At 34.8% G+C, this 14224-nt stretch overlaps 1 protein-coding gene across 6 annotated transcripts in view; it reads right to left on the reverse strand.

Moving 5' to 3' along the window:
- Positions 1-1354: 1354 nt before the first annotated feature.
- Positions 1355-14224, reverse strand: part of CGNL1 (cingulin like 1) — a 55188-nt gene continuing 42318 nt past the window's right edge. For 4 of the 6 annotated variants that reach the window (XM_039723394.1, XM_039723390.1, XM_039723393.1 and 1 more), the window contains 7 exons: positions 14027-14188; positions 13140-13229; positions 7397-7480; positions 6128-6252; positions 5464-5572; positions 4413-4576; positions 1355-3848 (listed from right to left, as the gene is read on the reverse strand). In XM_039723394.1, the coding sequence (XP_039579328.1) occupies positions 3704-3848; positions 4413-4576; positions 5464-5572; positions 6128-6252; positions 7397-7480; positions 13140-13229; positions 14027-14188 (879 nt within the window). In that variant the 3' untranslated portion in view covers positions 1355-3703. Of the gene's footprint in view, positions 3849-4412; positions 4643-5463; positions 5573-6127; positions 6253-7396; positions 7481-13139; positions 13230-14026; positions 14189-14224 lie in introns of all 6 variants that reach the window. The other 2 variants (XR_005629158.1, XM_039723391.1) reach the window with 2 other exon arrangements.

Here is a 14224-nt window from a genome sequence, read left to right on the forward strand (position 1 = left end):
AAGGCTTAAAAGCTGAAGCTATTGCACTATGTAGCTCACTCAGCAAAGCACACAGCTGGTCTGTAAAAAATTAGGAAAACACATGGCTTCTGGAACAGTTTAGAAAATTATTTATAAATCAGAACAGATTATTTAATCAAGAAAAGGGAGGAATTAAGTTGAGAAGAAAGAGGATAAATCAGAGGAATACACAGATTAATCAACAAGTTACAGTCTCATCACCAAGAGCTGTGGGGGGAAAACGTGCCTGGTGATTGAGCAGTAAGAAGCACAGTGATGAATTAAAGTATTTGCATAGTACAAGAGTTTCCTTAAATAAAGTGCAGTGCAGGGAAACAGGTACAGGGGACAGCAAGAAGAGGACAACTTTTCCTTTTTATTTCTTCAGCCACTTACAAGAGATATGATGTCTGAAAGATCTTAATGCTTTTATGAAAAGGGATGCCTTCCAAACTCAAGAGCATTAAAATGCATTATTGTGATGAGTATCTTTAATTTCATTAGTGAGTGAAGAGTCTATGGAGGACAGGAGGATTTTCTTCACTTGTTTAACATTCACATATTTTGAACTGTATAGAAGCTGCCATGTAAAGATCTTGGAGCACTTGCCAAATGTTGGTGATTTAAAACAGAAAAAAAAACCTCTTGTAGAAGTAATTTGTCTTCTCCTATCTACCATAACAGACTCAGAAAACCAAGGCCATTAATCCCAGAAAGGACAAAAAGTTCACTGTTCACTATAGATTACTTATACTGAAAGACAAGCATCCACAATAGAAGTCATCAGTTTAGGCTTATAGAAAAAAAATTATTTGGCTCAGGTCCGTTTCTACTACAATTAAGAGCTATTGTAGTACTGTGGAAGAAAACGGAAGGTCTGTACAGCTCAGAATTCAAGCCATGTCTCTGTAATACACTAGCAACTCTGATGTTTATACCAACTTCTAGGCACTAAATGTCTTTTAACCATATTTCTTTACATATACTGCCCTATTGCTTCCTTTTATGAGTCAAGAGCTTCTTCTGAAATTAATTTTAAAATAGACTGCATGAAAAAAACCAGGAAAATGTTTCTAAACTAAACTTTGACTGAACATGAGCTTTGAAGAAAGCAAAGAGGAGGTGGAGTGAACAAATAAGATGACCTTAAACTACTATAAATTTTGTTTGTGCCAATGAAGATGATTTTACCATCATTACAGTTAAAAAGTATTGAGAAACAGAGCTGCCAACTGCTTGGTGAATGAATTGGAATATCCTTTTCAGTGTCTTAAGACTTTCAGTCATATTATTTGAGAACTCTAAAGAGGAAATTCCACTGGCAAGTCTGAGTGAAGAAACTAAAGACAAGTTCTTTTTCTGAAAAAGAGGAGGTTTACTAAGAAGAACTGCTGCCAGTAGGAGTCTGCAACAATATAGTCTTCCTCCTTCTAAGTTCAAATGAGGAGTCTTCTAGATGTTACACCTGCCACCTGCTTTACAAGTTACAAAGAAAGTAGATAGCCAAAGAGAAAAACATGCAGAAATTTGTTTACAGCATCAATATTTCCTAGATAATTATTTTCTTGGTATGTTTTAAACATGTCTTCTACAATATTCAATTATCATATCAAGGTATATGCACAAAATAGAACTGAGAGCACTGACTGTTTATTTTAAGTGAATTTTTCTTTTACAGTTTAGTGTAACTGGAGGTAGATGAAATATTAAGTGATTTTTTTCCAGTGGTTTGAAATAAGTAATCTATGAACATTACAGGATAGAGTACTGGGGATTGGAATCAGTTGCTTGAAGTTAAGTCTACATAAACACGCAAATGAAACAACAAATAAATCACAGCAGTTTCTATGATGATTGTCAGTACAGTGTAGCACAGGTCTTCTTGGATGAAAGGCTGTTCCTGTGATGTCAAAATAGCAATGCCAATACTGCAAGATGTTCCATGTGCATGCTACTGGTAAAGATACAAGATTCAGAGACAACTTTGCCATTCCTGTTATTTCCTGTATAACTCAAATGATCAAAAGCAAGTTGAAGGGAATTGCATGGCAAAGAGTTTGTGATCTGCTATGCAGGAATATATTTCTGACCTCGCAGGCAGGAGTTTCATTTCATGCAACTGTATGAAAATGGATACTGCCATTGTCGGGACTTTTGCCTTAACCACATCTGCCAGCCTCACTGTCAGAGCTGTTAAATTTGTCCTCTGCAGCAGATTCCTTTGTGGGAATAATGGAAGTTCCCAGCAACTTCAGTTCAAAGTATTTTTTACAATTCCATGATTACTTCATCAAATCAATGAACAAGTGCTCATTAACCTATAACTGAGAACAAATACTGATAAATAGACAGGACCTAACTATGGTTTATTAACAAAGTTTTGTAGTAATGCCCTTTCCTTAGAATTCTAGATTTGCAAAGGAGCAAAACCAGTCTGGTGTAATACAAATGGCAAAAAATAATTTTAGCAACGAAATAGAAAATGTTTTAAAAATAAAATCTTCAATGCTCTTTCTTTTACATTTCCCAAAAAGTTTGTTGAATAGATGGATAACCTAAAATACAGATACTTCTGTAAACTGAAATACCAATATGTATCTGCAGATATGACCATGCACTGCAATATATCACTAGTAGATGGTCAAGAAGAACTTAGAAAGAAAAATCAGATAACATGCTTTCTGTTTCCTTGGTGCAATTTCTTGCCAGCAGCATAAAATTTTCGTATCAATAAACGGCATGTACTTAAAGTCAAAGACCACAAGTAATTTTACTGGAACAAGTGGGACTCTTTAGAAACTTGCAATATAAGACTGTCCCAATGTCCTCAAATCAGCAGGCCTATAACATTCTGCCTCTGGCAGAACTGCATTCCTTTCAGGAAATGAAAGATACCAAGTAATGACTGACATCATTCTCACCCTTCCCTACTAAGAACAGAAAGCTTCCCAAATGAAGTTTACACGGAAGTTGAAGCCAAGTCTCTCTCATCATGCAGATGTGATGGTCCTTTTAAAGTCAACAGGCAGGATTAACATTTGACCTCTAATATACAGAACACATACAATAAAACTTACACTGGTATTTAAATGTACTTCCTTGCCCAGGAACTATGAATCTGCTCTGTAATGCATGAAATGTATTCATTTTCATTTGTTTTCCTCTTAGTGAAAACCCAAATCATTCAATATAAACTTAAAGATATTACATATCAAACTGATTTATATAATATTTGAAACTTTACAAAATAGTACTAAAGTAGTCAATAAAAAGATAAAATTTAAAATATTTACATTTTATACAGAATTTCCCCTTACTTACAATTATTAAATTATCTTCTATAGTTTCCTTAATTTTAGGGAAAAGCTTTTAACAACTAAAAACTAATTTTGAATTAATATCAAATGGTTTTTTACTTGAACAGAATTTTAGCAAAATCCCATTTCCAATGTGAAATGTTATTCTCACATTTCCAGTAGCAGTTTATAGATATATATATATAGTTTTATAGGTGTTTTATAATGCAATCCTGTTTTCTATAATAAACAGTGGAGATCTAAACAAGAAAATGGCACAATATAGATGGAAACCTTGTATTTCCAACTCTTAAATCCCTTTATGTCATTTGGCTTCTAGAATATCCAGTTTCTTGATAATTTATGTTATTCTTCCAGTACTTTCAAGGAATTGCACCCATACTTATTTAGATTTTTGTGTCATCATCTTTTGAGAAATTATTTCCTGAAGGTACTTCACAGAGACTATCGCCATCCGTGCTGAAATCATCGTCATCGTCGTCATCATCATCAGAATCAGCCAGCACTTTGCTTGGTGACTTCTTCAGTCTACTAAAACAAAAATACACATATTTGCTATTCAAACAGCACATCTACACACAGAACACTTAGAGAAAGCTTTAAACATTGACAGGCAGGATTTATATTTTTGAAGGATGTCAAAGTGCTGCAGCAGGGGTTATCACAGATTACATCTTACATGAAGGAAACATGCACAAGATCAAGCAATCACATTTTTAAGCACCTCTAACTGAAGTGGCAGAGAGAGGAAACTGTAAACTTTGCACACTGGGATGTTCACAGATGGCCAAGGAAAACTAACAAAGGATGACTGTACCTCTCAGCCATTAGGGAAATTTTTACTGCTACAAATGGTAACAGTGTCAAGTCCCACCACTTTTTTCCATTTTATATTCCTTGCCTCAATGACTTTATTCAGTAGGGAGATCTTAGAAAGCTGGGACACCTACAGAGTTTCACAGGTCTCTGTCAAACTGTGTGTGCTGATGACAAACTTGTAGAGGAAGCTCTCAGTTTATGGCATACAGGAGCAAGTGGTCAGATGTGTGAGAAGTGGTGTGATACAGAACTGGAACGTCTGACAACTCATCCTACCTTAATTCTTTTTTTGCAGTGTTAAGCTGTCCTTGCAATTGTTCATTTATGTCTAGTTGCTCTTCCAGTTCTCTCTGGAGTTTCTTTTTAGCATTTTCCAGTCTGTCTATTTCTTCTTCAGCTTCTTCAACTTGACGTTTCATTGCTTTCAAACGCAAACTCAACTGCAATATTTACATGTCACCTGATTAGAGGACTATTTTAACAAAGGAATTTTATTCTTCCAGCATCTATGAGAGGGAGAATAAAGACAAAACTTTGCCTGTGTAGTGACACTGTAATCCTCTGCTTCAGAAATATTTGAAAGTCAGCATTAGACTTTAAGAAAAATAATGTGATACTGGTTTTTACTGAAAAAACTAGATACCGAAAAACCAGCAGCAAGCAAAGAGAGCTTTGGTAGAGTAAAACACTATTATGTGATAGCAAGAACTGGTTATCAATAACAACAGAGTAGAGTTATAAGTGTGTCTAAGTTAAGCGACTTTAACAGATACTATAAAATAAAATTCAAAATCCCAGAGGATTGTTTAAGATCATTCCTGAAATGGATGTCTGCAATTTGAAACACACTGTTCATTCTCCAGCCAGAATATTAACTGTTGGCTCAGGTGCTGAAACAAACCATGTTTTACTCAACCAAGACCATGGTAATGGTACAGCACATTGCTATTGGAACATCAGTGTGTATTTAGACTTACAGCCTATATTTAACAGTAAACAGCTTTTTTTAATACAAAATTTTATGGTGTCAAAACAATATATTACCTGTTGGTGTATTTATAGGATCAATTACTGTCTGTTATTTGCTTTACTTCTTAAATTAGCATTGCTTTCTGTAACTGCTTTCTTTGCATAATTTTCAAAATTAATAACAATTTAGTACTAGACAAAAGCACATGATGCAATGGCAGCTGCAAATATCACTAAATGGAAGTTCATAAACAACAGAGTAATCAGCATCTACCCCATTTGTCTTGTATATTTTATACATGATGGGTTAGGCTAGTAGGATTAATATCAGATATTTGCATATTAGTTTTTCCCCTACCTGGTCCTTCTGATCAGTCAATGACAGATGTTCATCATCTACTTGCAACATTAACTCCTTCACTTTTCTCTCGAGTCTGCGGTTACTTAGTTGGAAATTGATTCTATCCCTAGTGAAAAACCAAACCCAGGATAAGACAGGTTTGTAAAAAAACAACTGAAATGCTCCCAATCCTGATAATTTAATTCTTCAACACTCTTATAGGAATTAAATAAATAATTAGGCTCCCTGCTTGGATTTACTGATTCCATGCAACGTATTGAGAAATTTGCTCATAAGCAGAAATGACTATGGAGAATTTCTTCTGACACCACAGCAACATTTAGCAACAAAAGTATATTACTCCAAGATTAAACAAAAAGCAAACATGAAAGTGGATGTTACAGAACAGTTAACATTTCTAAGCATGCTCCTGTTATTAGACTTCTATAAAATAAGGAGCTATGGAATCATGTTAGCACTGTGCCCAGTTGTAAATTTTAAGATAAACTTCTACTGTGTTTGCAGTAAAAAAGAAAATTTGCAATACTTTTATGAAACAGTAACCATTTTAATTTGTTGGAAAAAAACCTCAGGTTAATTGTAAGAGAGATTTAATATTAGCAAGAGGCCTTAATAACAAGCATATATGTGCATGTTTTGATCTTAAGATGACTGGTTTTACCTCTCTTCATTTGCAAGTCGTTCTTCCAGCTCTGTGATCCTTGCCTCCATCTGAGCAACAAGTCCCTCCTTACTGGATCGGTAAGAACCCTCCAGGTGAAGGATTCGGCTCTTCAGGTCCTTGTTCTGTGGTTGGAACACACTTGGTTAATACACACTCACTCAGATGGACAAATATCACCTTAACACCAAATTCATGTCTCCAGAAAAACATATATCAGTATGTACAGTGATCAGTATGGTATTTAGTGAACTTGGAAAGTCATTGAGATTTTACAGTTTACTACAAACAAATTTTCTACTACTTTGGCTTATTGAAAAGAATTTACTGTTCAGCTTCAGTTCAAGTTTTAGGATTAAATGGACACTTAAATCTCAGGTAGTTGCAAGCCCCTTCCAGCAGTACTTTTTAATGTGCCAATTTTTTTTCAAATATTCTGTCAGATCTGTCTTATGCTACACTGAATTTTTTTGTAAAATTCTGTGTTCTTGCCCTGTAAATCACTGGTGTATGGCCAGAACAACCAGACAAATTACTTACATCCAATACCACTTTATTTAACAAAGCTATTACTGGGGTGTCCCCCTGCCTTTCTTAATTCTCCAATGCTATTCCTAGTACAAAAATAGCTTGAAAAAGATTTGTAAAAGGAGACTTTTTGTTAAGATTTACACTTATATTTTCCTGAGGCTAGGTTATATAGGTTTTCAATGGAGACCTAGTCAAAGAATTGACAGAAAAAAAATACCCCAACAAATAAAGAGTTACATGATGAACAGAAAAATAAAGCTCTTTGTTACAGAACTTCAAAGCATGCTCTCAGGTCTCAAACACAGAAAAAAGGACTATGACAGGAAGATCAGAACTAAAGTACAAGAATGTACATAATATATACCAGTAGGTGGCATTCTTTTTTCTCAAACAATTAAGATGAGAGCAATGTCACAATTGAAGGCACCTAATTAGGTGTGTTGTACTAACAGGTTCTCTAAATTCCCATTACAATCTGTTTTATGTTCTTGAATTTTTAAATAATACTATGACCAGTTGAGATATCTTTCCTCTGGATCTCACTTAAGAGCTATGATAAGTAACCTTGCTTTCAATGACCACTGAACTGCAGAAGAATTGTTTATTACTACATAAGAAAACACCCAATTAAAACCACAATTACTTTAAATGATATCTTCAACAGTGTTCCTGAAGGACTGTTAAGCTGTGGCAGAACAGCTCCTCTGGAAGTGGTCATTTACAACCAGACATAATTACCTGTCTTTCCAAGGAAATTTTGTCACACTCCAAGTCTTGCTTTATAGCTCTTTCCTGAAGTAGCTCTGTCCTCATTTGTTCAATCTGTTAGACAGAAATGTTAATGAGAGACTTAAATAATATTTATCTATATTATACTGTGTGTTGTATATATATAAACTACATATACCTATGCAATAAGCAATGTGCTCTTTCTCATAACTCAAGACATATACATGATTTCAGATGAGCTTTACAGCTACAATTGTAGACAAAACTTTCTGCTTCAAGAAGTCCATGTTATTCCCAGCACTCATTCTAGGCATTTCACACCCACATTGGATAGTGTTGATGTTTACCATGTACATTCTGTAGCAAGGAACTCAACTCTGAGCTGTTTTATAAAAGATACATCACGTGGCAGAACACTGAGTTCTGGAACATCACATCCATCTTCAAACACCTTTTCCAAATGTTTTCTTCATACTTAAGTCTGAACCTCTAAAACTGTAAAAACTTAAACTTTCAGTCAGCAGCTTAAACTTTTAAGCTGCTGATTAGTCTTAGTAAAGTTTCTCTTTATTCAACACAAACTGGTACCTGCAGACAAGTGCCCAGAACCCAGTGAAACACTCCACAGAGACTTGCAGTTTTCTGTATGTATAGGAGTAGTAAAAGCTCTTTTTCAACAGACTCTGCTGGATGATGGATACAAACATTGCTCCCCTCCTTCAGTTAATTTTATGTCTGTTGTACTGGAGGAGCACCAACCTCCAGATCTGGAGAGGGGGTGGGTTTTCTTGTTTTGTTGAAAGGTAACTTTTTTTACAGTTCCTGTTAATATTTCTGCTTCGTATTCAACAACCACAAGAAATATATATTCTCCATGTGTAAAGATGTTAAAAAGCTACCTAATCAATACAGACTCAAGATAAGAATGCAAAATTAGTTTGCTTTACTTCACTATTGGACTTGATTGGAAAAAATACGGAGCTCAAAGTAAAACTTCAAACTACCTAACAGCTGCTACTGAAACTTTGGCACTGAAGAACAAAGTTTGTAGGGCTACTGAAATACTTATCTTGCTTCTAACCTTTCTGAGACTCCCTGCAAGTCTCTAAAAATGCTTTTACAGGCACAGAGAATGTTACCACAGCATTTGTGGTTTACACTGCACAGGCTTTTTATGATAGAAATCATCTGGGAACACAGTGAATATCTGTACCAGTTCCTGTCCCAGCAAAAAAAAGGCTGATAAAGATTTCAGTGGCCACAGCACTCTTCCCTGCTTTGCATCAGTTACATATGAACTTGCATGAACAAATCATTCCACTTAAGCAGCTCTCAGTTACAAATTTATCTCAGTAAAGGACTTTCAAAAGTCATTGGGAATTCTTGCATTAAAAAATCCAAAAGCAATGTTAAGAATGTGAAGGTTAAACAAGTACAATAGATGAAAATGTGCCCCAGGTCTTATTTTTTAACGATGTCATAATATTAAAATATACATTTTTAGTTAATAATGGTTAAAGGAAGTAATTTGCACTTTTTCTGGAGCTTGTAAATTGATATATGAATACAAATAATGGCAGCAATGCATGCAATTGCATATGTTATGCCACAGGATGGGGACAGAAGAGCAGAAGGCATTCCTGAAAATGAAGGTCATAACAGCTCCTAGAATACCAATGGCAGCACGTGGCTGTGTTCTCAACAGCTGGGTAATTTCTTAAAAGCTCTCACTGTCACATGGGAGCCTAATAACAACATTTTATACGTGATATAATAAAATATTATATAGTAAAGTATTACTTTATAGGCACAAATTAGAATCACATGCGTACAATAGCTGTATTTATTAATGAAATATATGAAAAAAGTTATAATGTGAGGGATTACGTAGAATTTATTCTGCTGTAATTGCTTTAGCAAGACAGACATAGGAAAAAATACAGCTAAATTTGTGGTAAAATGAATGACTAATTAAAAATGTAACTGTTAACTGAAGAAAGGGGTTTTGTTTTATGTAGGAACTTGCTTAATGGACCCACTCTGAGGTTCCACTGTGCTCTTACTGTGCTCAGAGGCTGTAACAAATTTGTGCAGCTTTCCCAAGTTTTAAACTATGGAATTATTTGGAGGACAATTATTATATTTCCAAGATGACTGCTACTGTTGTTGGACACCTCTTGGTAAAAGCAACCTCACAGAAAGGTAGTGGGAGAGAGAAAAAGATCTATATCTGATTAGGATCAGCAAGCTACGTGCAAATATCTACAAGAGCTTGTTAAAAGAAAAGGGCAGCAGATAGAATTCTTGCTGAAGGAGACCTAAACTGTTTTATCTTCTTGTGTTTTTCAATAGTAAACACATAATTAACATGCACAAAGGAGAAAAACAGTTGTCTGCCAAAATATGCTTGAAGTTCCACTTATTTCACAGCAGTAAGATGAACCAGTTTCATGGCCATACCCTGTGTATGTACCACATGGGACTTCATGATCCATGTTCTACCCTTCCTATGTCTAATATATTATAGCTGTGTTAAAAGAATAAACTATTTCTGCAGCTTAAGGCAACACTTATCACAGCTGGATTTAAAGAATGCTAACAACAAAGAATTGAGAAAAGCAATTGTATCAGATTTTACAAAGCTTTATCATTCTGTGCCAGCTTTAGGATTAAAAGCAGCTGTTGAGTTCATAACAGTGAAAGCAAATTGATTTCTAATAATAATTGAGATGCCATCAGTATTGTTCATCATCTCACAGGTTTACAGCCTATGTTTCCTGTTAATTGCTAAATACTGTGTGTATCTGTACATATATATATTTATAATACATGCCTTAGACAATTTCCAAGTATGTGACCAAAAAACCCAATGATTAATCAAGAAGAAAGTTAAAGCTAAAAAAATCCCTTTGATGCTTCAGAATTGAAAAACAACCTTCATATCCAGATTTTCATTTCTTTGCTACCCACAGCCAGTGCCAGGTAAAGAGCAGGTATACAGCTCTCCACAGGGAACACTTCACCAAAAGAAAGCAGATTATGCAGGTCAGTGTAATTTTATCCTTATCTATTTATTCTAAAATTGTCATGAAAACGAATAAGTCCATTTTTCACACTTACTGGAAACAACTCTGAAGTCACCAGACTCTTGCTTGCACTGTCACAGAACACAGGAATTGATGAGGGTATTGTCAGGATTTTTCAATTATATTTGTGAAGTCAATACGGCAAGAGATACTTCATTTTACTTGTTCACAGGAAAAAAATCACTTACTAAACTATCATTTTGGTTGTCCCTGTTCCCCATGCCTGTCCCTGCCCAGGGGACTCTTTAGACTCAAAGAGCAGCTGAGTGCTCCAGCTTTCCATTTGTGTCTGTGTTAATGTGGTTTGAGCATTTTGGTCTTTCTAGAGTTACTAACACATTATTATTTAAAAACTAATAGGATTTGACCCACTTTTCCCCAACATTTTTTTATGTTTCCATTCTGCTGTGGTACTTAGAACAAGGCAAAAGGAGATGAGAACAGTGTATCATGCAGCCATTCAGATTCAAAAGAGTGTTTAAATTATAAAAGAATAACATTTCATGGCAAGTGAAATGTGAACTATTATTCTAGCCAATGTTTATTCAAACATTCAGCTTTATGTAAAATAGAACCAGTTGTTTAAATTTGTTTTTACTGGAATTTTCAGTATTATAGTTCATTATCAGTATGTTAAAATAACATATTTATAATAATAGTTTTTAAAATGTAGAGGAATACAGATATTACCAAAATAAATCCATTATAATTTCTCATGTCATTATAAATGCTTAGCAGACCCTGAAATACTCTTTAGTAATTTGACTACTTAGTCATTCTGGCATAAAATCAAAACAAAGCAACCTTTATAACTCATGTGTGAAATGAGAAATTCCAGACCTCAAAATAAACATGTCTTTTACCCATTATGTAACATTTTAGTTACCAAACTGTATTTTAGGTTTCCATTCAGTTAGCAAATTAACTTCCATGGCAGCTATGACTGAAGTGCATTTATCCCAGGTTTACAACACAGGCACAGACTCCAGTATTAAAGGCTTCCTGATTTAACAACAGCATGACCCCACATTATTATAGGTCCTTTGCATTCTATTTCACCCACTGACTCTGAGTCTGAACAGTATCAACAGAACAATAGCAGAAAGTCTTTATTACAATCAAACAGAATCTCAGTAGCCTGAGTTCAAACAAAGAAGTAATGCTGCCTTGGTGCTTGAAGGATGTGTGAGAGAAAGCTGAGCTCTACCTCACTTTAAACTCTCCAGCTGTCTCAGTGGAACACAAAATTTCATTGAAAAGACACAGAAACTAAGATTTTACTTTCTGTTCTCCCTCTAAAGCTACAGCTATTCAAAAGAATGTCAGTAGTTCTTTTTTTTTTTTTCTGGAGAAAGAGAAATGAGAACAGAACAGATTATTGTGGGTAACTCAATGCTAATTGTCCTCTGAGCTTCTAGGAATTTACTGTGAGCTGTAGTACTTTATGTAGAGTTACAGCAGCAGATATGCTTTAAGGAGTTATGCATCAGTTTCAAATCTTTCAGAAAGCAAAAATAAGGCAAAGAACACTACCTAGACCATGATATTCCAAGACAGCCACATCACTGTATTTTTTTCCAGAAACTATTACAACATTTGCATGATCCTGACTACTCAGCCATGTATGTCTGGCTACTTCTGCAGTAATTAGGCCCCATACTCTACTAGTTTATTAAAAATCTTTGTTATAGGACCTATAATTTCTTACGTCAGTTCTTTCAAAATTCTTGAATAACATTATTAAGGCCTCTGTCTTCAAACCAATGAACTCCTAATTCTCCTAAAACTTGGTAATTTCCAACTCAATGGTCTCATTTTCAATATATTCACTCTCATTCTCCCCACCTGCACATTCACAGGCTTTACTGAAGACAGGGGTAAAATTTCCTTTTATTTGACAGGGCATATCTGGATTACTTTTTATCTTGACAGAGGCCTCATCCTACAGTCTCCACAACTTCTTCCCTCTACTTATACAGACAAAAACCCTTTTGTTACTTGTTTGAGTTACTATGATAGGTCTCACTTAACTTGGCAAGTATTACTTTATCTTTACATTTTCTGCCCCATGAGATACAACCTCATTAATAAATCCTTCTTCCCCTCTTTCTGGGCTATCAACTTATATTGCATTTCTGGAACAAAAGACTGATGTTTTTATGTGGAAAATACTTTCCAGTTGTCTTTCATATATGTTAATCAGTTTTTACTTGTAATGACAATAAAGCTTCCTCTCTGTTGAAACTGGCTAGCATTATTGGTTCAGCTGATTTCACTAAATAATTCCACAATTTCCTAAAGCTCCTCCTCTTCCTTATTTGAAATTAAGATTCTATTATGCTGAATTACGTTTCAGTATGATTAAAATAGTGATCTTTCAATATAAGAGACTCTTCACAATAAGCTTACTAGTCTTCAGTCTTTATATACATCCTGTGTCTGTTTTCCAGTTAGAATAACAGGAAAGAATGGTCTGTGATGATGTGGAGGAAGCATATTTCATCATGTTTGTGAACCTTGGGTTTTTTTGGATTTACCTGCTCTGCTCAAGTATAGCGTATAAATCATACTGCTAATTATTATTTAGTAGATCAATACTGATTGTGCTCCTAATAAAACTTTTTTAGAGAATCATTAAGCAAAAGCTGCAAAACTTGAACAAGTACCTGTTCTCTGCACCTGCTGATCCTCTCAGACAACAAATCCGAATTATTCTTTTCTTCATCAAGCTCAAGTTCCAGGTGAGACAACTTGTCCTAAGTGGAACAAAGAAAAGCAACCTCAATATAGTACTTTCCATCCTCTTCAGATTGCTATCAGGGCATTCTTCTGTAAACTTCAAGGACCCAAAGTGTCTGAAAAACTAAGGTTGGAAACTGAAATGCCTCTTAAAATACACAACCAAAGAGATGGCAGGTAGATAAGCCTCTAGAGTGAATTTGTTTGACAGAAGTAAAAGAAATGTTTTGTTTCCTTTTTTTTAATCACTCTCAAAAATTTCAAGAAGATAAGATAAATTCTGTAATGTTTCCAGAGACGTTTTTGAGTGTCTGCATTACATTATACATTTTGAGGACTAATTTCTTTTTATCTGAGTACAATGACATAGAGATGTTTGGTTATGAAAGACAAGTGACAGCCTAGTTGAACTGAACAGTTATGAAGCCCTGTAACAAGTTAGAGGCACAAGTTCACTCCTGAAATAAACTGGTATCAAAGGCTAAACTAAACTTACACTTCTAAATACTTTTGAAGTTGAATGATGGGCCTAGAAATGAAAATCATGCAAATCTGCATCATAAGCGCTAGATAAAATTAATTAAAAATAAGTTAATTAAAAGTATGAGAGAAAAGTCTAATTTAGAACATATCATGTTACAATAGATATGCTAACAAATTACCTTTAAAATATACCACATTAATTCCTGCAGTAGTACTACAAGGATTTTCAAAAACATGAAGCTACGTTGATTCCTTCCAAGCAGAATCCAAGTGAAACAAAATTATGTTCATCTCTTCAGAAAAGAAACAAACCCTTAAGAATGTCTTTTACCTCCATTAGTTTGATTTGTCTTGCCCGATCATCTTTTAAGTGGTTTTTGGCTTCCAGTTCATACTCCAAGCTTTTCACAGTCTGTTCCAGTAACTGAGTTTTTGTTATTGCCTCATCCTGGGCTCTCTGGTGGTCCTTCAGGTTTTCTTCCATCAGACGCATCTGAAGCAATAAGATCAAGGGAATTCACTAAGATTG

The sequence above is a fragment of the Passer montanus genome, unplaced genomic scaffold, assembly GCF_014805655.1.
Source record: "Passer montanus isolate IOZ18808 unplaced genomic scaffold, ASM1480565v1 scaffold5, whole genome shotgun sequence".
NCBI classification, from domain to species: Eukaryota; Metazoa; Chordata; class Aves; order Passeriformes; family Passeridae; genus Passer; species Passer montanus.